Source organism: Jaculus jaculus, chromosome 1 (genome assembly GCF_020740685.1).
Source record: "Jaculus jaculus isolate mJacJac1 chromosome 1, mJacJac1.mat.Y.cur, whole genome shotgun sequence".
NCBI classification, from domain to species: Eukaryota; Metazoa; Chordata; class Mammalia; order Rodentia; family Dipodidae; genus Jaculus; species Jaculus jaculus.
In genome coordinates this window covers 302425194-302451751 of record NC_059102.1, presented here as the reverse complement: position 1 = coordinate 302451751, position 26558 = coordinate 302425194, and the positions used below count along the sequence as shown (strand labels likewise).

Sequence of the window (26558 nt, the reverse complement as noted above, 5' to 3'; positions counted from 1 at the left end):
TTTCATCACCAAGAGGAACCTCATGTCTGTTATCAGTAACTTCTCATCCTCTCTACAGCCATGAGTAACAAGTGTTGTCTATATCTATAGTTTTCTAGCTGGGTGTGGTGGTACATGCCTTTAATTCAAGCACTAGGGAGGCAGAGGTAGGTAGCTTGCTGTGAGTTCAAGGCCACTCTGAGACTCCATAGTGAATTCCAGGTCAACCTGGGCTAGAGTGAAACTCTATCTTGAAAAGCAAAAAACAAAAAAACAAAAAAACTATGTATATACGAACTCCCCCCCCCCTCTCTCTCTCTCTCTTATATGTGATATATATATATATAAATATATATGTTTGTGAGAGAGAAAGAGAGAGAGAGTTCATTTTTTGTTTTGGATATCACTATATGGATTCATATACTATGTGGCCTTCTGTGACTGACTTCTTTTATGAAGCATTGTATTTTCCAGGTTCATTTATATTATAAAATGTACCAATATACAATTCTATTATAACTTAAAAATTCATTGTCACTTATTATTAGTGGTATTAGCTCCATTTGTCACTATTGAACCTTCATATTGCTTCTGCTCTTTCAGTATCATAAAGAATGATGTTAGCAACATTTGTGTACTATTTTTTTCATTGACATATATACCTACAAGTAAATTTCTGAACCACTTTTTAAATCAGTTTTTATTTTTCAGTATATTATATATGCTAGTATATATTTCTTTAGTGGTTACATCATTTTATATACACAACAAGAATAAGATTCATTCTCTTCCTCTTCTCAGAGGAATTTGTTGAGCTGATGGAGCAGGAATCAGTATCTTTGTTTTGCAGTTGAGAATACTCAAATCCAGTGAAGTATTTAGTTTTTACAAGTCATATAGTTGATGACATGGGGCTTGATTCATGAAGTATTCGTGGAATGGAATGTTGGAAGTCTCATACTTCATGAATCAAGGTGGAGTCATATGCAGCTGAGTTGCGCCAGGCTGTAGCTGGCCAATGGTAAAGCTGAGATAGGATTCTTGGTCTACTGATTGTATCCTAAGGTGCTTCTAGCCTCTCAGCTCTGCTCCTGGGGCTGAGTATAGAACCAAGCCCCTCCAACTCTGGGTGTGGTGTTTGTTCCACTATCTTGTGTTTCCTCTTTGAGGATCTAAGCATCCAGTAAAGAAGACGAGATTTTTATCCATGAGAACTGAAAATACTCATCTGAGTTGTGAAACCATAGGAAAAGGAAACACAGTCAAAGCAAAATGACCCCACTCTTTGGTGTTAATTACTAGTGTTTGTCAATAAGCAATTTCTTTTTAGATATTGACAGCCCCAAAAACCTGGAGATTAATCAGGCAACAGAGGACACCCTTACTATTTCATGGGACCCAGTGAAGGCTGACATTGACAGATACGTGGTGCGCTACACTTCTGCTGATGGAAAGACCAAGGAATTTCTTGTTGGGAAGGACCAAAGGAGCACTGTCCTGAGAGGTCTGAGGCCAGGTGTGGAGTACAAGGTTGACGTGTGGGCCCAGAAGGGTGCCCGGGAGAGCAGGAAGGCCAGCACCAGGGCTCCCACAGGTAATGAACTTCAAAGTTAGGGAGTCTAGTACCTGTCCTCACTGGTAAGCCTCTGGGAAGTCAGGTTTTGTTTTCCTCCTGTAAAATGAGTAGAAAGTGATGATGTTTGCAGGAGCAGGATCAGGTCCCTCATAATCAACTGCACATACCATTCCTTGATTCCTTTTAACCAGTTTTCCAAGATGCCAAATTCTCTAGATAGTCTCCAAGCTCTTTTTGGATAGTTGCATGTAGACCTCATTTTGTGGGCAAATGAGTCTTTTGCTGTTGACAGTAATTTGTTTTTTTCCTCAGTGAGTTTGTGAGTGGAACCAGAAAGTGAAATTAAAGTCTTATTGAAATCTGACTTCAAGACTATAGATTTTATATCTGCTACAGCAAGTAGCTATATGTTGTTTTCTTGACTCTAAATTATATTTCACTTATAAACACATTTGTCAATATAGGTGATAAGTTCTGTGAATGAGAAATACGTGATACAGTTGTGGAGACTAACAGTGAAGAGGTGTTTCTTTGGTATGATGGGATAAGTAGTAACAGGAGACTGCCTAGCAGAACTACCCAAATAAAGTTGACTAAACGAGAGAGGGAAATTTATTGCTTTCTGTGCAGTAGCAAAATAAGAGTTGTTCAGGATTTTGAGGTTAGGCCAATACCTGTGTGACATTTATATCTAATTGTCAGTGAGATATGTGACTATATTCTGTACAGTGATGGCCATCAAGCCAGCATGAGAGTGACTCCATATGCGTTTGAGGCATTAAAGCAGGATTTAATTTTTGCTGATTTATTTGGTAATATGTACTAAGCACTTTCCATGTACCCTGTCCTCTGGCTGGCACTGGGGACACAAAGAGGAATAGGCTGCAACCATCTTCCTGCAGTATTTATATTTGGATCTGGCTTCTAGTATCTTAGAATAAGGTGGAACTTTTTATAGTCATGATAGGGGTAGCAAAATTGTTAGCGCCTTGTAAACAGAACCCAAGTCTTGAAGTCTGCCTATGAGGTGCCTTGTGCACAGTGGAGGCTTGATGTAAAATGAATGGAGAGATTTGTTTTGTTCAACTTTTGGTAGAAGTCTAGGTTTTTCAGATTCTGGTTGGTTGGGTTTTCTGTTTTAGGACAGAAGTATTTCTGGGAAGAGAAGATGTGTGTGCACAAAAGAAATAACAACATAAAAACAAAATTCCCACTGAAATTGGAATGTATGAGACAGAAAGCCACAGAACATGAAAGGGTCTCCCCAGGTGACACAATCACCTGTCTCTGTACCCTGGGCCTTTAAATTGCACATATTGATTAAAACTTTTCTTTTTAGACATAGACAGTCCCAAAAACCTGGTGACTAACCAGGTGACAGAGAATACAGCCACCATCTCCTGGGACCCTGTGCAGGCTGACATCGACAGGTACATGGTGCGCTACACCTCTGCCGACGGTGAGACCAGGGAGGTTCCAGTGTCAAAGGATCGGAGCAGCACCGTCCTCACAGGCCTGAGGCCTGGCGTGGAGTACACTGTCCACGTGTGGGCCCAGAAGGGAGGTCGGACAAGCAAGAAAGCCAACACCCAGGCCCCCACAGGTAAGGAACACTATTCTCTGGGAATATCACCTGTCATGTTATGGGAGCTCAAGTTTTGTTTTCCTTTTCTTACATTGACATGGAGTGGGAAGAAAGAGATGAGCAAACTGGATTCGTGAATGTGGGTTCATCTTGTTATTGTGGAATGATGGCACAGGTATTTTGGAGAACTATGATGTCAGAGACCAAGGACTGCTTCAGGAAATTCTTTCATCTTCCTTCTGGAATAACAAGAGGGCTGCTTATTATGTAAATTATGAAAAACACAATGTTTATTTGGCTTATAGTTCTGGAGTTTGGAAAGTCCAAGTATTGGTGCCAGTATCTGGTGAGGGTCTTTGTCCTGCATCATAACATGGCAGAGGGACAAGAGAACATGCAAAAGACAAAAAGAAGACAAAGGGGTTACTGAACTGGAATCTACTCTTGCACGATCCCACTCCTTGATAATGGTATTAATCCATTCATGACAGCAGAATCCTGGAGTCTCAATCACAGTTCAATGGTTACACCTATTACTATTGTCACAGTGGCAATTTGATCATGAGTTGAGTCTTATGTTCAAATCACAGCTGAGAGTTGGCTGTAAAAAACTTTCATTCACTTGAAGAAAGAAGAAAGCATAGTACTAGACTATAAATAGGTACTTAACAGCTCCATTAATGTCTTAAAACTTTTTGCAAAGCATATGATTTTGACCACTACGCTTCTCAGCTATAGAAAATTATAGGAAATAGTACAAATCCTATATAAAGTTCCTAAGACTATTGGGTTAAAGAACTGTTCTGTAGCAAGCTGTTTTATGTATGTTTAGTGGCAAGCCATTCCTATAATCTAAGAGAAACCCAAGTATGGTTTGATTTAGTAGAAATTTTATGGTACAAAGTTACATATACTATCATGAGTAGCTGGAGCTGTGTTCCACATGCAGCTAAATTTCATTAGCACCTTTTAAGTGCCAAAACTGGGGATGAACAAAATAAATGTGATCTGTTCCCTCTTAATTCCAGTAAGAGAGGTTGATGATAAACAAGGAAGCAAACTTCTGACAATAGATGGTAAGTTCTATGAAGGAGAGGAATAGGGTATCAGCAGCACGAGGAAGAAGTAGTACGGTGTCCACTGTCAGACATGGCGGTTCCCTGGTATAGGAGAACCGACTTCTTGTCTATTACTGCTCCGTTACCCTAGGGAGTTGCCCCCAGTTACAGAGTTCCAACACATCTGCATTCCAGCTAGTGGGAGGGGGCATGAGAAAGGGCAGGACATGACTGGAACATCACATCCACCAGTTCTCACATTTTATTGTCAGATCCAAGACTCAGTGCCAGACCTCACTGCCAGAATGCTGGGAAATGAGGTCTTCAGATGAATGGCCATGTGCCCAGATTTAACTTCTGCCACACTGTCCTGTAAAACTCAATAACCACATTTAAATTTTAATTTAAAATAGTTAAAAGTAAAAATTTATTTTCCAAATCGGGCTAACCACATTTAAAATGGTCAGTAGCCACATGTGACTAATGACTGCTACAGTGGACGGTGAAGACTGTAGAATATTTTTATCACTGCAGGCAATCTGTTGGGACCATGTGCTTGTAGGAAAAGGAGAGGGTGGCTACTGGAGAAAACTAGCCATTTACGGCTCAGGCAGGAATTTATGTCATGGCTTTAATCTGGACGAGCACGTGCAGTGGTTGAAGAACATTGGAACAAAGCTAGTGAGAGGATGTCCTGAGGTGCAGTGGGAAGGAGCAGGGTCAACTCACAGAGGAATACGTGGTGCCCACAGAGGAAATGTGTTGTATCTATTAAACGATATATGATGCAGTATTCACTTAAAATGTTTCTTAGGGGCTGGGGAGATGGCTTAGCGGCTAAGACATTTGTCTGCAAAGCCAAAGGATCCATATTTGACCTCCAGGACCCATGTTAGCCAGATGCACAAGGGGGCACATGCATCTGGAGTTCATTTGCAGTGGTGAAGACCCTTAGCGTGCCCATTCTCTCTCTCTCAAATAAATAAATAAATAAAACATTAAAAAACATTTTTTAGGACTCAGTGAGTAAATAATGGAAGAAATGTTGAGGATGGAAGGAGAAAGATTATTCAAGAAGTTATTGCAAAATTCTGTGTAAGAATTGGAGATGATTTGGGCAATGTGATGGGAGTAGGAATAGAATAAAGTAGGGGTCTGAGAACATATTTTACAGGTACAAATGAAGGTACTTGCTGATTGATAAGGTGTGGGGTAAGAAGAAAATAAACAAATCAAGAGTGAACTGTGTTTCTAATTTGTGCAACATGGAAGCATTTTTTATTTTTTGAGAAGGAGGACTGAGAGATATTTATCTCTTCAGGAAAGGAATGTCAATTAAGTTCGAGATCCTTGTGAGATTTCTTGGTTAATTGAGTGATTTATCAATCCCACAAATCTTTATTGAGGTTTTGAGTCAATCCAGGCACTGGTGGATATGCAATAGTAGATACAAGCCAGGGCCTCCGCATTGATGCTCCTACAGAGCAATGAGCACCCAGATGGCATTTCTAGCTGTGGGCATGATAGCGCCCCTTAGAGAGCTATGCAGAGAGAGAACAAGGAGGAGAAGGAACTTGGGAGGCCCCAGCACCTGAAGGCTGTGAGCAACGGACTGAGTGCTGGGAGTAAACGCATGAGCCACCATGCTTGGCTTCAATTTCCTTCCTTCATGAGTCAAGAAGGCTGAAAGGTACAAGTTTGTTCTCAGATGTGGTGAAGCACAGCCAGATGCCACAAAGAGCATCAAAGAGCTTCTTACAATGGCAGTTTTGGGTGGCTTATCTTGTTTAGATTTTTTATTGTTACTTTGGTGAGAACTATAAGGATAGGAACTTTCCATATTGATTTATGATCTGATTCCTTCCAGTTTTGATAGCCAGTAGCTTGTTTCCCTGGGAAGTGGAAACTGAGAGCATCTTGCCTCTATTTTGTGTGTGTGTGTGTGTGTGTGTGTGTGTGTGTGTGTGTGTGTGTGTATGTGTTATGCGGCATGCATTTGTGGGTGCTGAAGAGTTCATGCCTTCCAGGAGAGAACATTGGGCCTCCTCCTCTTATCACTTTCTATGTGTTTCCTTGAGACAGTCTCTCACTAAACCTATAGTCCCATTTTTCTTTTCTTTTAGACTTTTTTTTTTCAGCCACTGAGCTCCAGTGAATCTCTGGTCTCTGTTCCCTACTGGACTGGGGTTACAGGCTTGTATGGCCACACTCAGCTGTTTACATGGCTACTGGGGAATCGAACTCAGGGTGAATCAGGCCCTCTCAGGCCCTAATGCCATGTACTCTTAGTTACCGAGCCATTTCCCCAGTCCTCTATTCCATTTTTTAAAAATATTTCATTTTTATTTATTTATTTGAGGCAGAGAAAAAGAAGCAGAGACAGAGGCAAATAGAGAATGGGTGCTCCAGGGCCCCTAGACGCTGCAAATAAACTCCAGATGCATGTGCTACCTTGTGCATCTGGCTAATGTGGGTCCTGAGGAATTGAATCTAGGTCCTTTTGGCTTTGCAGGCAAATGCCTTCACTGCTAAGCCATCTCTCCAGCTCCTCTATTCTATTTTTGTTTATTACAGTATATTTTTTAAGGCAAGGTCTCACTCTAGCCCAGGCTGATCTGGACTCTGTAGCTCCAGGCTGGCCTCAAGCTCATAGCAATAATCTTTCTACCTCAGCCTCCTGATTAGTGGGATTAAAGGTGTGTGCCACCATGCCTGGCTTATTATAATATTTTTTGTGTTTTTTTTTCTTTATATGAGAGGGGGAGAGAGAGAGAGCGAGCAAGAGAGAGAATCTGAACTCCAGACACATGTACCACCTTGTGCACATGCACAACCTTGTGTGTACATCACCTTGTGCATCTGGCTTATGTGGGTACTGGGGAATTGATGATGGGCCCTTAGGTTTTGCAGGCAAGCACCTTAACCACTAAGCCATCTCTCCAATCCTGCTTTTTTTTTTAAATTTTATTTATTTATTTATTTGAGAGCGACAGACACAGAGAGAAAGACAGATAGAGGAAGAGAGAGAGAATGGGTGCACCAGGGCTTCCAGCCTCTGCAAACGAACTCCAGATGCGTGTGCCCCTTGTGCATCTGGCTAACGTGGGACCTGGGGAACCGAGCCTTGAACCGGGGTCCTTAGGCTTCACAGGCAAGCGCTTAACCGCTAAGCCATCTCTCCAGCCCCAATCCTGCTGTTTTTTGTGACAGAATCTCACTATGTAGCCCCAGCTGACCTCTAACCTGTGATCTTCTCACCTCAGCTTTCCAAGTGCTGAGACTATAGGAGTGTACTATCAGATTCATCTGTTTTATGGGAATTATACCATTGTTAGTTATAACTCAAATGGAGAGCTCCTGGGGAGGGGATGTATCTATGGTCTTTCTTGGGTCTAAAATTAACCTGCTCTAAATATTTTTTTCCAAAGAAATTGACAGCCCCCAAAACTTGGTGACCAATCGGGTGACAGAGAATACAGCCACCATCTCCTGGGATCCAGTGCGAGCCACCATCGACAGGTACATGGTGCGCTACACCTCTGCTGACGGCGAGACCAGGGAGGTTCCAGTGTCAAAGGATCGGAGCAGCACCGTCCTCACAGGCCTGAGGCCAGGTGTGGAGTACACGGTCCACGTGTGGGCCCAGAAGGGGGCCCGGGAGAGCAAGAAGGCCAACACTGAGGCTGTTACAGGTACAGTGCGGGCCAGTTCAGGGGCACACTTCACGCTTCCCAAGAGTAAGTCTTCCTTCCTGGGTTTGGAGGGGAGCAAGGAGGCTGGCTGCTTTGCTTGCGGACACTGTGCTAAGTGGTTCCATATTCACCTTTCTGAGACAGTACTTGGCATGATCGTTTGGATGAGAACGCAGCTGCCAGGCTGTCTGCCCTTGTGTTGGGCGAAACTTTTCCCTTGGGGAGATATGAACAGAAGTCCATTTATACCCAGATAGGGTCAGATGACAGAGCAAAGCACAATTGCTCTTAAGTCCAATTTTGGTGAACCAATGAGTTTATTGGGGGTGTTTACAGCCCATGGATGAGGAAAAGCTTGCTGAAGCATGAATGCCTCTAAGGCATCTGCATTACTGTAAAGTTCACTCTGAAACCAGTGTCAGTGCAGGGGAGCCACATCTCTGGAGCTCATTGCACATACCATGGGGACAGGCAGTTTGGCTGGTTGGAGAGTACCCCCTGAACCCCAGCAGTTGTGCACTGTCTCTTTAACCTTGGGCAGGAGGCCTTGTGACCTAAGTTTCAGCTTTCTGAGACTTATTTACCTCCGGAGTCTCTGAACCTCCCTGGAGAGAATGTTTTAATTCGGTCCAAGTCAGGAGATTGCTACAGAACACCTTGTTTGGTGTTAAGGCCTTGAAGGGCTCTGCTCCAACTGTGAGAAGAAAGAAGCAGGAGCTGCTTCCTGGACGGGGGTGGAGTGATGGTGGAACATGCCATGGCCTGCTGAGAAACAAAGATATTAGGCTACATGTACCTCTGGTCTCAGATCAGCACTGTAGAATGAGGCTTTAGTAAATCCTGGAGGTTTGTATCTCTCTTCAGGAATTTTGAGTCAAGTTATTTGAACCTGGCCACTGAAGTTGGTGGCACTTAAATTTTTTTTTTTTTTAACCAGTCAAAATTAGTCAGTATTTTATTTTCTTTTTAGTGCACACTTTAATTAATTAATTAATTTAATTTTTATTGACAACTTCCATAATTGTGGACAAAAACCCATGGTAATTCCCTCCCTCCCCCCATTTAACCTTTGAAACTCCACTCTCCACTATACCCCTTTCCCCCACCCCCAATCAGTCTCTCTTTTATTTTGATGTTATCATCTTTTCCTCCTATTATGATGGTCTTGTGTAGGTAGTGTAGGTACTGTGAGGTCATGGATATCCAGGCCATTTTGTATCTGGAGGAGCACATTGTAAGGAATTCTACCTTTCTTTGGCTCTAACATTCTTTCCACCACCTCTTCCACAATGGGCCCTGAGCCTTGGAAGATGTGATAGAGATATTTCAGTGCTGAGCACTCCTCTATAACTTCTTCTCAGCACCACGGTACCTTTTGAGTCATCCCAAGGTCACTGCTATCTGAAAAGAGAAGCTTCTCTAACCAAAAGTGAGAGTAGCATTAATATATTGGTATGAACATTAAGAGAAGTGCTTACTGGGCAGTTTGGTGAGCATAGTATATACATTTAGTCAGACACCAGCAGATGTTACACCCCTAGGGCTCATGACTATCTCTGTTGTAGGTTTGCTGTATTAGGGATGTATTCTCTCCCATGGCCTCCAGTCCAATTATAGAACAGTTGTTTTCCCCATAACAAACATGCCACTATTGCACCAGTTGACTCATTTGGCCTGGCTGGTCAAATTCAAGGCTTGCAGTGTCCTCTGTAGAGTGTTTCCACTGGTGATTTCTTTCTCTCTCATTGAACTGCATTTAGCATAGCTTTTTCCAGCTTTCTGTCAGCTGGTCTACACGGAGGAGGTTTTCAGCTCAGCTCCAGCATGATTTCTCAGTGACATTGCAGCCCAAGTATGTGGAGTCTTCAGCAATAGAGTCTTAACATCTATTCCTGGTGAGAAACCAAGAGCCTTGGCAATGGCCTGTAATATTTTGGGGGTTATCAGTGACCTCCCTAAAATTAGCCAGTATTTTAAATCCCAAAATTATTAGAGTAAAACTTTTCACATTAAAAAAGCTGTGCAAAGCTGGGCATGGGGGCTTATGCCTTTAATCCCAGCACTTGGGAGGCAGAGGTAGGAGGATTTCTGTGAGTTCAAGGCCACCCTGAGACTACATAGTGAATTCCAAGTCAGCCTGGGCTATAGTGAGACCTTACCTCAAAAAAGAAAAAAGAAAAAAAGAAAAAAAAAATCCCCAACCAAACAAAAACCCATAATGAAACCATCATCTTTTTACTTCATAGAAATGTGGATGTAGCCAAGTCAGACAAGTCTGTGGCCAGGGGACCAGTGGGCAATCAAAGAGTGGCAGAAACTTGCTTATGATATTTAAATAGTTACAGTTTTGCTTTGATTCCAAAAGGAAATTTAGTCTTTGCATGCAATGAATAGGATAAGATGCATGCCAGATGTTATGCTTTAGAAAATCAAACCAAGCTGATATTACAGAAATTCAAAATTTGTCAAAACAACCTAATTCAAAACAACAGCTGCCTGATTTCTATTAAAATACTGCAATTCAGATCTCTGCTGAAATGCTACTGGGTAGAAAATAGCCTGAAGATGTCTTTTTTGGAACTTCTAAATTAACATAGCCCTCTATGATAATGTTTCCTCAAAATGGAAATTTCCATTCATATCTTGTTTGGATTAGAAAAAGAAAGAAAGAAAAGAAAAGAGCATCTGACCAGTTACTGGTGTAGAGTATTTCTGGTCTACCCTGATGCTCACATACCCAACACATGCCCTCTGGTGTTTGGGTGGGGAATACACACAAGAAAAGCTGCTTTCCCTATACCTCATACAGGAACCTGCCTCTGTTTTCTTTTTTCTTTTCTTTTCTTTTTTTCTTTTTTTTTTTTTTTGAGGGTTTTACTTTGTAGCCCAGGCTGACCTCAAGCTCATAGTAAGCCTCCTGCTAGGATTATAGAAGTACAACTTCTTTCATTATTTATATAAGTGCTGACTCCTTTCAGTATGGAGTATGCATTGAAAATCACACATTCAGATATTTAAGAAATGTAATTTTGCATTTCTGTACTAACTTAATTTCCTTCATTAGCCCCCATTGTGCTTCATGGGCATCTATCTTGATACATTTAGAGTTGCACTAGTTCCTTGGGGCTGTATATGTCTTTGGGAATTTCCCAGTGCTGACCCTTGGAAGCCTATTAGTAGTTTTGTTTTCTCTTCATACAGTAGAGTTTGCAATCATCCCTAGGTTCTGTGTCCTTTCTCCATAACTCTCATTTTCCCACATCACTTAGGGAACCCTGTTGCCACTGAGAACCCACATCCTAAAACTAGACTGTTCATATCCACCACTCTTTGAGAATATGTTGAGGAAAACACCCCAGATTTTATCCATCTGGGACCTACCCAATGCCCCTTTCTTTAATTATCTTGTCCTCTGCTTCTGTACTTTTGGGGAACAAAGGTAAGGAAGACACTAGTGAGAAAGAACAGATCTACCAGCTACTTGAAGGGAGGAAGGGAAAAGGGAAGATAGTTAGAGACATAATACAAATTGATAGCTTAAAGATTACACGTGGGATCCTGGTAATAATAATGACCTTGCCTTTTTTTTTTTTTATAGATATTGACCCTCCCAAAAACTTTCGTCCATTTGGTGTAACACATACTGGTGGGGCATTGACTTGGATGCCCCCCTCTGCTCAGATCGATGGCTACATTCTGACCTACCAGTTCCCCAATGGCACAGTGAAGGTACAGACACTCTTTGTCTTTCTCTTGCTGCCTTCTCATAGCCTTTTCCTGTTGAAAAACTGACTTGGGCAAATCAGCTTGATTTCTGGCCACGTGGCAAGCTGCTGAACACTCAGTTAATCCATATTGATTGATCACTTACTATGAACAGGGTCAGTGCTAAACATAGTCACTAGTCACATTCTAAGGATTAACTTTTGCGTCTGCTCCTATCTGACCACTGCATATATTTGCTGGCTACACATATGCCCCATTTAAAATATTAATTTATTATTTACTTATTTTGCAGTACTGAGGGGTTGTACATACAAGGCGAGTAAGTGCTGTATCATTGAGATATACTCTAAGCCTTGGTGTTTTCCTTTAAAATTTTTTAAATTTAAATTCCATGAGGGCTGATTCTTTTTATCTGTTTCTGAAGCATGTAAGATAGTGCTGAGTGTATGGTAGGTGCTCATTATTTTCTTTTTATATATATGAAAAGAAAAAAAATATATTATATATATTGTCTATATATATATATAGAGAGAGACAATTTCTATACTTATAGACAACAAACCATATTTCCCTTCCCTCCCCCACTTTCCCCATCATAACTTTGCTCTCCATCACATCCCCTCCTTTTCTCCATTAGTCTCTCTTTTAATTTGATATCATCATCTTTTTCTTCTATTATGAGGGTCTTGTGTAGGTATTGCTAAGTGTGAGGTCATGGATATAGAGGCCAATTTCTGTCTGGGCAGTTGTATGTAAGGACTGATACCCTTCCTTTGGCTGTTACATTCTTTCCACCACCTCTTCCACAATGGACCCTGAGACATGGAGGGTGTCAGATGTTTCAGTGCTGGACACTCCCCCATCCCTTCTTCTCAGCACTATGTTACCTTTTGGGTCATCCCAGTGGTCATCATCATCTGAAAAGAGAAGCTTCTCTAACCAGAAGTGAGAGTAGCATTAATATATGAGTGTGAACACTAAGTGTAATGGTTTCAGGGCAATTTGGTGAGAATAATATGTGCATTTATCCAGACAAGAGCAGGCTTTATACCCCTAAGGCTCATGACCACCCCTGCCATAGGCTTTTGATTAGGTTTTCAGGACCAGGCATGTATTCCCTCCCACAGAGCAGTTCTTCAGTCCAGTTAGAGAGCAGTTGGTTTCTCTCAGAGCAGACATGGCACTATTGTACTCATTTGGTCATTTGACCTGTCTGGCAAAATTTGAGACTTCCAGTGTCCACTGTTTTCACCAAAGATGACTTCTGTCTCCCATAAGGCTGCATATAGTGCAGCTTTTTCCAGCTTTCAGTCGGCTGAGCTATAGGGAGAAGGATTTCTGCTCAGCTCAAGCTTGATTTCTCAGTGACTTTGCTGCTCAGACATGCGAAGTCTTCGGCAATAGGGTCTTACTATCTCTTTCTCACGGGAAACCAAAAGCCTTGGCAATAGCCTGTAATGTTTTGGAGGCAACAGGGACCTCCCTGGCCAACAACTCACTGGAAGGTATCCCATCTCTGGCACTGAAAATTTTCTAGTAACAATCTATGGCTTCTGGATGTGCCATTATTCAAGAAAGTAGGTTTTCATATGTCTTAATCAGAATATTTTGAATTCTGATTGACCCCCACTCCCCACCCGTCTTTTATACAATCTCTTCCCCTGACCTCGCTTAGGCCTTTCCCCTCCCTGTAATCTGTTCTTCTACTTACATATATACAATACCATCCCCTTAAGTCCTTCTCTAACCTCCCTCCCTTACAGCCTTTTTCTAGCTTACTGGCCTCTGCTACCGATTTTTGGTTCCAGCTCATACAGAAGTCTATACGTTTGTAACTAGGATCCACATATGAGAGAGAACATGCAATGTTTGGCTTTCTGGGCCTGGGTTATCTCATTTAGTATAATCCTTTCCAGATCCATCCACTTCCCTGCAAATTTCATAATTTAATTTTTCTTTACTGCTGAATAGAACTCCATTGCATAAATGTACCACATCTTTTCTTTGTTGTTTTATTATTTCTTTTTTTCTTTTTTTTTTTTTTTTTTGAGGTTGGGTCTCATTCTTGTCCAGGCTGACCTGGAATTCACTATATAGTCTCAGGATGGCCTTGAATTTATGGTGATCCTTCTACCTGTGCCTCCTGAGTGCTGGGATTAAAGGCGTGCACCACCATGCCTGGCTGTTCTTTTTTTTTTTTTTTTTGAGATAGTGGAGATTAAACTCAGAGCCTTGAATATGTTATACCAATACTGTACCATAAAATAGCATCCCTGGCCCTTTTAAATTTTTATTATGAGACAAGGTCTCATTAGGTTGTTGAAGCTGGCTTCAAACTTGAAATCCTAATGATTCAGCCTCCCAAGTAGCAAGGGTTTTCAGATGTGTGCCACCACTCCTGGCTGTCAGTAAATACTCAAGGGCTACCCCGTCCCCTTGACTCTCTAAAGGCCAACACATTTTTAAAATCTTGTCCAATAAAAATTTGTCATTCTCTCTCCTTGGCAAAAATAAAGGGAAAGAAGGAAGAGAAAAGGAAGGACACTTTTATTTATTCATTATTAAGATGAATGTCCATGACAGTCCTGCTAGGAGAGGCAACCTTGTACAATACAGAGGAAGTAAGGCAGATTTAGAAAGACTGAAATACCATTTCTGTATCACACAGGTATCAATGGCCAGCTTCACTCCCCTCTCTTTTTATTTCAGCATGTGTGTGTGTGTGTGGTGTGGACAGTTAAATGTGCCCATTGTGCATGAGTGCATAGGCCAGAGGAGAACACTGTCTGTATCTCTCCTCTATTATGCACCTACTTGTTTTCCTGAGCTGGAGTCTCTCACTGACCTTGGCTCTCAGCTAGTGGCATGGCCCTCCAGGGAAGTGTCTGAGATCCAGTGGGATTCCAGGCTGCCATTGAGCCCTTGAAAAGCTTCCGATAAAGTGCTAGGTTGTGCTGTTGATGCCTGGGGAGCTGGGGGAAGATAAACTGAACCACTGACTGTCTCCTGTCTCCTCTGTTTGGTAGGAGGTGCGGCTCCAAAGAGGGGAGCACCGGTTTGAGTTGCAAGGCCTTGAACAGGGTATCACCTACCCTATTTCCTTGGTTGCCTATAAGGGTGATCGTCGGAGCAGAAGTGTGTCCACCACCCTCTCCACAGGTAACATGGAATCCAGAACCCCTGGGTGACAATGAATAGGGGAAAGCTATTGGAGAGGTCAGGGAAGAGTAGTGGGTACAGAGCTATTAATTTCTCTCAGTATGAAGAAATGGAAATGGGACAATGGGTCCAAAGGAAACCCACTCCACAGTGAAGAGACTAAAGGGGAGCGTAAGTGGCATATTATGCTATCAGAGAGTTGAACTGGAAGAGCAAGTGACTTATGTCCCTGCTTGACCTTAAAACACGTTTACAGGGTTTGATGAGAATAGAGTGAGTGAGAGAAACAAGTGCATGAAGAGTTGGGAGGAACAAAATAGTAGGGGGTTATAAAATTATTTCCAAACAAAATAAATTGCCTTAAAAAGGAGAGAAGCTGTGCTTCACTACTCTCTTCCTTGCCTTTCTTCTAACAATACCTCCCTCCGCTTGGCCCTCAGTGGACGCCCGTTTTCCACACCCCTCGGACTGCAGCCAGGTTCAGCAGAACACCGATGCTGCCAGTGGACTCTATACCATTTACCTGAATGGTGATGCTGACCGGCCTATGCAGGTGTACTGTGATATGGACACAGATGGAGGCGGCTGGATTGTGAGTCTGAAGATTTCTATGTAGTGTCTTCTTTTCCCCCCACAGAGCAGATGAGCGTGCAATTTCTCCTTGGGCCATGTCTGAGAAGAGCTTTGGTGGTTTGTAGCTATTTTGAGACATAGATCCCATGTCAATGTAAGGGCAGTACTTATCACCTATCATAAAACAAGCTTGGTTGAACCAGACCTGACAACTGTGCAGACTGTGACTTTATCATTACTTAATAATCTCCAATATGTGAATATTACCTATATTTACTCTCGTGAAAACACTCTCAAAAACATGACTTTAGCATGATAGCTTTAGTGAAAGGATTGTTGCCCTGCTTTAAAAACTTTATTTTTATTTATTTATTTGAGAGAGAGAAATAGGCAGAGAGAGGGAGAGGGAGAATGGGCATGTCAGGGCCTCCAGCCACTGAAAATGAACTCCAGGTGTGTGCACCCCCTTTTGCATCTGGCTTATGTGGGTCCTGGGGAATCAAACCAAGGTCCTTTGGTTTTGCAGGCAAATGCCTTAACTGCTAAGCCATCCTTCTAGCCCCACCCTGCTTTATAAAACAGGAATACTCACAAAGAAGAGGTCCTGGGTGAGTCTCACCAGTTCATGACAATGCTGGAGCTAGATTTCAAGGCTCCAGTGTCTCAACTCATTGGTCTTCACAATAGGTCATCTGAGGTCATCCAAGATGGGAACATTCAGCCTCTTTGGAATCTCAGTCCTCTGAACTGGAGCCTGTGGTCCAAGTTCTATAACTTGACTGTGAGCTAGAAACAAGACTTTAAAGCTTTGATTTGAAGAGGAAAGCTTGGGTCATGCTCTCCCTGCCCTTCCGTCTCTCTTCTATGGGGAGATTTTATTCTCTTGGGTCATTATCTGCTTAAACTAATGACATCTCCTTTCCCTGCTTGTCTGATCTATTTATGTGATAAGCTTCCTTTGAAGGTGAGGATGATTCTGTCTCCTCCCTATTTCTCCCCATGCCTGAACTGATAGAGGCTCTCACCATCCCCGACCAACATGCAGCCTTCACCTGATGTACGTCACAATCCGGTGTGGGAAAGAGAAAGCACGATTTCAAACTATATTCATTTACACGTTTGCTCAGGGACCTGGGAAGCCAGACACTTGAGCAGCCATGGGTAAAATGATACCATCTGATGAGCAGCACTGAAAAAAAAAAAACAAAAACTTATTATCTGCACAGTGGCATCTGATAGTTGAAAGGCAGCAATTGAATTGGATGGGGGAAATTCCTGATTGATTTGTAAAATAACAGACCAGAATGTATCATGTGAGTTCTTCCACCTGAGCAGACCCATGGGGCTGTACCTGCTGTTTTTCATCATTACTATTGTAACTCCAAGCATCTAGTTCCCTCAGGCTTGCAGCCCAATTTCCTGCCATTGTGCCCACAATTGACCATTAGTAGGATGTTTATATTGTCTGATGGTCCTTTTGAAACCAAGCCACGCTTACATAGGGCAGGAAATATTTATCTCAGGAACCTTTGCAGAGAGACTTGTCTCTGCCTGCAAAAGTCATAATTGATTGCACACATATTTATTGAGTGCCTACTAAATGTCGGGCACAGTTTCATGTACTCAAAATCCAATAAGGAACACATCAAACTATAATCCTTGCCCTCAAGGAACTTATATCTGCCCATACACATGAGCCTGACAGAGTCAGTTCTAGAGATCCTGAATCTACTCAGCATTGTAACCAACACCAGTCTACCTTCCCAACCCATCCTAAGTCTTGTTTTCTATTCTAGCCCCCTGGAGGTAGGTCAGCCAAGACTTTAGGGGTTCTCCTCAAAGCCAGATACTCCAGAAGACATGTAGAGCTCTGAAAGCCTTCTCTGCTGCATATTTTACTGACAGTTAAGAGTCTTCTGTCACTGGAGGATGACCCATTGCTTCTTTCAAGCTTTTAAAATCCTTTTAAGGAAATTATTCACTGCCCCGGCAGCAGGAACCCAATGTGATGAAAAAGCACAAGAACTCTGCCCTGAGGCAATGAGGCTGCCTGGTAAAGAACACCAGGGAACACTTAACTGTCTCAAATATTTCCATCTTTGCTTTCTGTCTTGGAAGTCTTAAGGGCTCCATCAGAGGCTCTTTCCACAGGCATTTAAATGCAATTTTGACTTTTAAAAAAATCTCAATTTAGTCATTTAAGACAGTAAGTTCTCCAGCACAATGACAAGTCTGGATCACAGAACCAGACATAGATTTTTTCCCCATCTCTTGAGACTTATTTGCTAAAGAGCTTTTGATATTCTCAAATAGTGCATTACAGAGTGTTCTCATCTCAGAATAGGAATGAACTAGACCCTGAGTAATTCAATGAAGCTTGTCTGATTAAGAGGTATAAATGATCTGTGCAGGTCAGTTCATTTGAATCTGACATAAAATGCAAACAAACATTTACTGAAACATTATAACAACTTATTATTATCTATGTGTGCCAGACCCTGGGCTATTTTCTGGGATTAATGACCTTGCTAAAGTCTTCATTTAAACTATCAAACGACAGAGGGGCTAATGTCTTCATCTGATAGTTTAGAAGAGTGAAACTTGAGTCGAGGGAGAGTCTTGGTAGAGAGTGCTTGAAGTTGTGAGTTTGACCCCAGCACTACATAAAAAACACAAGGTATTAATCCCAGCACTCTAGAGACAGAGCTAGGAGGATCACCGTGAGTTCAAGGTCACCCTGAGACTACATGGTTAATTCCAGGTCAGCCTGGACCAGAGTGAGACCCTACCTCAAAAAGCCAAAAAGAAAGAAAAAAAAAAGGTGTGGTGGTATCTGCCTGTAGGAAGATCAAAAGTTCAAGGCCATCCTCGACTACTTGCAGGTTTGAAGCCAGTTCTAAACAATGAGTGAAGAACTCGAGAATCAGCTCCCCTGGTGACATGGGGACATTATTGAAAAAGAAAATTTGTCTGGAAAGTTCCTGTCAGCCTTGGACATTGTGCTCATTGGTTGGAGAGAGATCTGTCTTAGAAGGCAGTCTCAGACAATCCTCACCTTCCACTGGGAGTGCTATTTGACAAAATGGATGGTAGGAAAGCAAGTATCAGTGTCATATCCAACCTATGACTCTACTGTCCATGATGCAGTGAGAGTCTGAGAGAGAGGTTAGCATGGGCTCCTTTCTAGGAAACAAACAAGGGCCCCAGGTCTTAAGAAATACCATTGTGGAAATAGACTCCAAAGAGCTGGCATTTGTACACTTTCTGACTGAAAGATGAGATTGTGTGCTATCTTTGTTTGACCACCAATAGTTGAATAGTTGCATGGCTTTGGCTACTTTTCTGGATTTTCTCATCTGTGAAATGGCATCATATACTTGCCTCAGAGTCAACATTCAGTAGATGCTCAATAAACAATTGTTATTTAGGTGGGTAAAGAATAAAGGAAGCCAAGAAAAGAGCAGGTAAGTTTAATAAACAGGCAACTGAGACAAGGTGAAAGGAGCAACAATGCTAATACAGTGCTTGGTTATTGAGAGCAGTCCTAAATTCTGCTCAGCAGTCCTTTCCCACCCACAGGACATTTTTATAGGCCACATACCATCTCACTTAGCCTTCCCAACAACTCTGTAGAGCAGACTATTCTTTCCACTTGTATATCTGTTGTATAATGAGTTGGCTGTGGTCAGAAACCAAAATGACCCACTCACTGGTAGAAGTGACTATGACTGACTTGGAGCCTGGAACTTTCCTCTCCCATGAGCACCTCAGTTCAGCACTGCCTGGGCCAGTAAAGCTGGACTGGTGCTCCTGAGGGCTTAAAGGTGAGCCTCCAAGTGGGGTTTCAGCAGAGTCATAGGGTCATCTGTTCTCCCCACTTCTTCTCAAGCTTAGAAAAAAAATGTAAAGAGCACACAGCTATGGGGAGGTTTGCCTTACCAAATTTAGGATCATACAGTTCACTTCAGGACTTTGCTTTGAAGCCTAATAGAAAGTGGGGTTATTAGGTTTTGCATTGGGCTTCTGCATTTGAATGAATACAAAGGAAAATAGGTAGAGGGAGAAAGATGCAATTCTAGCTTTTGGTAAGTGGTAAATAATTTCTGAGGTTGGCTAAGAAGGCTTTTAGCTTGGTTCTCAAGGTCGAGTGGAATTATATGTATTACCAACCCCAATACTTCACACAGTTATGTGTAGGTACTTTCCAGGTTTATTTGATAAAAAGAAATTTGATTTACTTTGGGAGGGACCAATTTTATTTTCCAACAGAAAGAATTTTATGAAGAAAGCAGCAGGGCTAGAGAGATGGCTTAGCAGTTAAGGCATGTGCCTGCAAAGCCTAAGGACCCATGTTCAACTTTACAAATCCCACATAAGCCAGACACACAAAGGTGAGGCAAGCACAAGGTCACGCATGCCCACTGGGTCTGGAGTTCAATTGCAAGTGGCTGAGGCCCTGGCGTGCCAATTCTCTCTCTCTCTTGCTATCTCTAAAATAAAAAAAGAAAAAAGAAGGAAAGCAGCCAGTCTTTGTGAAATGTACTGACCAACCCAGTCTCCATTTTCACCTGTCTTCGGCTCATTCTCGTCTGACTGCCTAGCTCTAACTCAGCCTGTGCAGAAGTAAAGGGCCAGTTTTCGTTCTCATGCTCCTTCACCTGCCATCTGCATCTGACACTACTGACCATTATTTCTCTTTGTGGCTTTTGTGACTCCATACTTTTGTAGTTTTCTTTCTATACCTGTCGTGGCTTCTCCACTCTCCTTAATGAAAACATTCTTCCCTGTGTGGCTGTTACATATTAGAAGTCTCTAAGGTTTCATCTCAGCCGTCTTTTCTTTTTAGTTCCTATTTTTCTTTCTATATGGCCATAATGTTCCCTGGGCCTTTGTTTTCCCCATGACTCTCAGTGGTCCTCTATATTCATTAGGGTTAGGGTTAATGGGATGGATTATGTTGTAGTAATAACCCTCTTCCCCCAGATTCCAATGCTCTAACACATAATGCTGTTTTGCTCTTTGTTTTGTGTGGAGACTTTGGCACTACATCTGAGTGGTGACTCAGGGATTCAATCTGCTTTCATCTTGTGGCTGTGACATTTTAACATGTGGCCTTACCGAGGCACATGACAATAGAAGACAGCATGGAGAACCCACACACTTTCCTGTCCTCTCATTTATAGCCTTTTGGCTAGAAATGGTCACATGGATTTTACTTCACTGCAAAGAAAGCTGAAAAAGGAAATCTTTCTGTGTTCCTGGGAAGACGAAAGTGAAATGGGACTTCTTAAACTCCTAGTATGTTCCCAGACATATGCCCATCTTCGAAATCTAGCCTAGAGCTCTCTTTAGAATTTCTGTCTCCTACTTGGACGGCTTACATGGGCTCTTCTTTTGAAGAGATATCTCAGAAAGAGCTTACAAAAGGCTGGGCATGTAGCTCAGTGGTAGAACACTTGTCTAGCATGCACACAGCAATGGGGTTCATCCCTACCACAGCCAAAAAGAAAAGGGGAAAGAGGGGAAAGTCATATAGTATTCTTCAATGAGCTTAACACAAACCCTGTCGCCTCTCAGAATCTTCCTTCAATGTAAGCAGCTGATGAATAGCCATCCAGTACTTCAAGTCAAAACTACCACTCACTCTTGACTTGACGTGGTTCTTTACATTTACATCCTGTGCATTGCCACGTCTACCAAGTTTACTTTCTGTCCTCTTTAGTCTCTCCTCAGGGTAGCATCTAGTCCAGGACGCTGTCCTCTGTCAGCAGCATAATACTATGATTTCTGAATTGGTTGTTTCTTTTCCACTCTTGGCCTTGGTCAGCCTATTGTGTCTACTGGGCTCTGAGGAAGATGTGAACATGAACGTTTTGTTTCCTGCTTAGAATCCTTCAATATTTCCCATTGGTCTTACAATGGGCCAACATTTCAACAATATTTATTAAACTCCATCCTTTCCTAATCAACACCCAGAACCACAAAACCTCATACTCCACATCTCAGCTGCTTCTGAGGGAAGCATTCATTTTAGTGATGTGTGTATGTGTGTGTGGTATATAGGCTAAAAGTTGACATAGGGTGTTTTCCTAAGTTACTCTCCACTCTAATTTTTGAGACAGAATCTCTCACTGAACCTGAAGTTCACTGACTCAGCTAGGCTAGCTGGTTAGTAAGCCCCAGGGTTCTTCTTATTATTTTTATTTATTTATTTTCAAGTAAAGAGTAGGGGTTGGGGGGAGAGAGATGCACCAGGGCCTCTCGCCACTGCAAACTCCAGAAACATGTGCCATCTTTGTGCATCTGGCTTTACGTGGGTGCCGGGGACTCAAACCCAGGCCTTCAGGCTTTTCAAGCAAGCACTTTCAACTGCTGAGCCATCTCTCCAGCCTCTGTGTCTGAATGTGTAAGTGGGTGCTAGGAATCTCAAATTAGGTCCTAATGCTTGCATAGCAAACACTTCACTAATACATCACTCCAGCCTGAGAGGAGTGCTGTTGGCTCCTTAATTAGGTTCTCTTGTTTTATGCTCTTAAGTGTCATTATAGCTTTACTTCATGATATTACCATTGTTTTAATTGAATGGTATTTGTGTATTATTACTTAATTTATGTCTGTTTCATTTACTTAACTGCTAGCTTCATGACAATATGAACTATTTATGTTTCATTTTTTTTTTACATCATCTTGCATAGTTCAAGTATATAGTAGATGATCAATAAGTACTTGTTGGGTGAGCTTTTATCCTCCATAAATATTAAATGTTATTTTAGTAATCAAGTGAACCAAAAATAATTTCTTCTTTCAAACTGTTTAAGTGGAGGGTAGGAGATAAATAGATTAATGTGCCCCAGTTGAGTTGAATGGATATTGAAAGCTATAGGTAACAGCCAGCAAAGGTGTTCATTGTTCTGCCCTACACAACCCTCCACTACCAATCATATTCCTGGTTTTTTTGTGCTCTAGGATCAAAACTTCTTGAGGGAGGAAACATTTTTCTGTTATGTACTACTACATGTTTTCATACCTAGCATGCTTCTTGAGCCTAAAGTGTTTATTATGTAACAGACAATAGCATAATTAATAATAAGATGAGACTACTGACATATAAATAAAGTCATTTCTAGAAAAATGAAGATGAAGTACTCACATAAATGTATGTGCAGGTTCAGAGTGTCTTCTGTATCCCAGCACCACCTTAAGAAATGCAAGTACTGTTCCCCTTTCCTTGGTTATTTCTGTTCTGCATCAGAGCCAAACATCCATTTCCTTTCTCAGGTCTTCCAGAGACGGAACACTGGGCAGCTGGACTTCTTCAAGCGTTGGCGGAGCTATGTGGAAGGTTTTGGGGACCCTATGAAGGAGTTCTGGCTTGGTATGACCTCTGAGAATCAGGAGGGGGGCTGATCAGGCAGCTTAAGGAAGCTCTCTAGTTCTACGAAGTCCAAGGGACATGGACACTTTGTGGTGGCTCATGTTAATAGGAAGGTACTGTGGACTTATGAAGAGGTGGAACTGTCCCTCATGACTTTTGTGTTATAGCTAAGTTCTGCAAGATTTTCCCAGACCCTACATATCTTAAAATCTTTTAAAAAATATTTAATTATTTATTTGAGAGACAGCGAGATGCAGATAGATAAATAGAGAGACAGAGAAAGGGCATTGCAGTGCCTCTAGTCACTGCAAACTAACTCCAGATGCATTCTCCACCTTGTGCCTCTGTCTTACATGGGTACTGGGGAATTAAACCTGTTGGGCTTTGCAGGAAAATGCCTTAATTGCTAAGCCATCTCTCCAGCACATAATATTTTTAAAATATTTTATTTATTTACTTGAGAAAGAGTCAGGTAGAGAGAGAAAGAGAGAGTGCCTACATTTGTTATAAATGACAATACTAGAAAAACAGTTGATTGATTGGATCCTGGGCTGGTGTTGGGGCGACATGCTAGCAGTTTCTATAATTCTGCTGGTATAATTTTCCTCCTCTTTCACCTGGAGCATATATTCACAGATAGTGAAACAGCCAAAAACATTAACTGGAAAATCCAAGATTAAAAAAAAAAAAAACAATGAATGTGGACACTCAGTGTCTCATAGAGCAGGCAATGCCTGTGGTTTGCTTGGTACAGAGTCTCCTTTGAGATCTGAGGATGAGTCAACTGACTGCTCTTCTACTTGTGAGATGTGTGGACAATAAATAGAGCTGTTTCTATTTTAGAGAGATGGAGCCAAGTGGGAAGATTTAGCCCAATATTATCCTCCACCATACCCACTATGCCCTTCCACAGAGGTCGTTTGCACAGCCATGCTAAGGAAATAGGAGTGAGAAAATCAGCACTCCCAAAGAGAAGTTATTATTATTATTATTTTTTGGTTTTTCGAGGTAGGGTCTCACTCTGGTCCAGGCTGTCCTGGAATTAACTCTGTAGTCAGAGTGGCCTTGAACTCACAGTGATCCTCCTACCTCTGCCTCCCGAGTCCTGGGATTCCAAAGAGAAATTATTGAGAAAAACTGACTAGTAGAGAAGATAAGGGCTCTCTTGACTTTTGACTCAGAAACTTTCATATGCAAATGGTGATAGCTTACACACAAATTGACTGGTTATTGGAATCCCACCCCCATGCTTTTAGGACTTGACAAACTACACAATCTCACCTCTGGAACTCCTACCCGGTATGAAGTGAGGGTGGACTTACAGACTGCCAACGAATCTGCCTATGCTGTATATGATTTCTTCCAAGTGGCCTCCAACAAGGAACGGTACAAGCTGTCAGTTGGGAAATACAGAGGCACAGCAGGTAAAAGTGAGGGTTTTATTATGATTAGAGTTTCTTGCTTTCTGTTCATGTTTAAAGATTGGTTTGCCATGAGCCATGGATCCAGTATGGGAGTGGGGGGAGGGTGAACTCTTTTCCTGTGGAGGTGAATTGTCCTGATTGGTACTGGAGGTCCTGGTCCACGCAGGGGTTGGGGGCTGACACAGAACAACCCTTGACCGTCATAAAACCGAAACGATTATATCCCTCCTGGAATAAACCCCTCCTCCTGATTTAGGCTGTTGTAAATTAACTTTCTGAGCAACTCCGCAGAGCTTCCTGCCCTTCTTCAGGCCTCAGCAGTGTGGCTTTCACCATCTGCAGAGCAGTGTGCATGCATGCATGTGTGTGTGTGTGTGTACATGTGTGTTATTTAAGCGTTTTTGTAGTACTTTGCTGGAAATTAAAACATAGAAAGTGCTGATTCAAATGATACGAACTTTTGGTCTCATTAGCTCAATACAACTGTGACAACACAGGAACTAGTGGTTCAGCTGAAGGCAGAGATCTTTAGCCTCCATTAGCTGTGCATTGGATTTTGGTCAATTGATGGTGCATTCAATTGTGAAGGGAAAGAACACAGTTAAGCAACATGAAGGAAGAGCTTGAATCATATGGGTATTTTAAGAGGAGATGGTGCAGTTATTACTTTCCTAGTAATATCTTAAAACCAATTATGTTTTAACAAAGCGAATCTGGCCTTTGCCTCTTGTATGTTTCTGATTGGTATAACTATATAAGGATGTGTTACCAGCCAACTTGACTGACTGGGTAAGACATGGTCTCTCTCTTCAGATGCACATGTGAAGAAAAGAAATATATAAGGTAACTTCTACAGAACAAGTGGTAATGAAAATAAAGGGTCAAGGAGTAGAGAGGTGGATGCACCAAGGACCAGAGTATCTGGAGGGAGCTTCCTGCTGGTCAAGGGACTGGAGTTGGATCAGAAAGAGGGGCTGAATTCACGTGGAAGGGAAGGAAGATTCTCCACTTGGATAAGCCTAGGGGAGAGTAAGGACTGGGGGGGGGGGAAGGGCAAAGAATTTGACATATACACTTGAACATTTGTAGGACTTTATTATCTTTAAGGTACTAAGACACGTTTAGTATCTTTCAGAAATAGTCTCTGAAGGATCAGTGAAGGGGAGGCTTGCTGGCATGGTGATATGAGAAGGGGTGAAATTTTCTTCTGAGATATAGAATTGTCCAAAGTTCCTAAGCAAGGGTTGAATGGGAAGAGTGTGCAAAGCATTGTTTCTGGGAAGAAGTACAAAAGAATCTTTGGGATGTGAAGGTGATCTGGCTGCAACATCTGTTACCCCATTGATCGCCAGGGTTGATTCGGCTGATCTGGCTGGCTAGGCGGGTGTCCCCTTTCTCCCTCACCATTCCATGTGCGTCCCTCCCGAAGCTGCATGCTTGGTAAAAGAGGATGATCTTCCCCAATATAGGAGGACTGGTCTTCGGTCAAGGGTATACAAGTAGCTGTGCTCCCCTGCTAGAACCTCCAACCAAGCTCTCAAAAGGATCTTTGGAAAAAAGACACTGTGGCTAGATGGACCCCGTGTTCTCTGGGTTCTTTCCTGAGAGGTCCTGGTTTTCATGACTAGAAAAGGGTTGTACCATATGCAGTCAAAGTGTATTATAAAGCATGGAAGTTAGGCTAGTGGGAAAGTGAGTCAACATATTCTTGAATTCATGTGATTCTCATCTGAGGTATCTTATTTGCATTTCAGCTACGACTAGAGGATAATTCCTGTTCAGAGGTTATTCAGGCCAACAGGGCTTCCACTGGGAGGATGTATCTTTCTATTTTAATACATGGATAAAAAGGAAGCTCAGATATGATCGAGAAACACTGATGGACCTTCATTCATGTGGTGATCAGGCTATTATTAAAACATCCCAGGCTGGGCTCAAATTCATGATCCTTCTCAGCCTCCTGAGTGCTGGGATTATAGGCATGTACCACCACATCTAGAGGTAACAATAATGTAATGCTAAAATAATTTTAATTTGCTGCCTTGAAAGACCAAGCCCAAGTCCAAGTTCGCCTATTCCTCAACCGTTCTCTAAGTATCAGATTGCATTCCTGATATACCTTCAGGATTTATTGGTATAAGAAGAGACACATAGGCCATCTCCAAACCACCCCTTCAGTCTCTTGCTCTGGTCTCAGTCTGATCACAGCCTGTTTGGTCACCTCCTTTGCTTCCAGATCACCTCAGCCTTTCTTGGGTTAAAGACTCACAGTTTTGCACAGGACTCATTTCTGGACAAGATGTGAAGTTGGGTGCATCCATTAGTCCCCTGTGCCCTACCCTTGTCCCTGAGAACTGATCCTTCCGTGGCCTCTTCATTGGGACCTCACTCTACTTTATCCTTCCAGTACT

At 42.2% G+C, this 26558-nt stretch overlaps 1 protein-coding gene across 3 annotated transcripts in view; it reads left to right on the top strand.

The window, feature by feature from the left end:
* The window catches only part of Tnn (tenascin N), a 79703-nt gene that overhangs the window by 44228 nt on the left and 8917 nt on the right, over positions 1-26558 (top strand). For all 3 annotated transcript variants that reach the window (XM_045153022.1, XM_045153011.1, XM_045153002.1), the window contains 8 exons: positions 1310-1573; positions 2895-3158; positions 7627-7890; positions 11489-11619; positions 14643-14775; positions 15216-15367; positions 22627-22723; positions 23980-24147. In XM_045153022.1, coding sequence (XP_045008957.1) covers positions 1310-1573; positions 2895-3158; positions 7627-7890; positions 11489-11619; positions 14643-14775; positions 15216-15367; positions 22627-22723; positions 23980-24147 — 1473 coding nt within the window. The remainder of the gene's footprint in view (positions 1-1309; positions 1574-2894; positions 3159-7626; positions 7891-11488; positions 11620-14642; positions 14776-15215; positions 15368-22626; positions 22724-23979; positions 24148-26558) is intronic.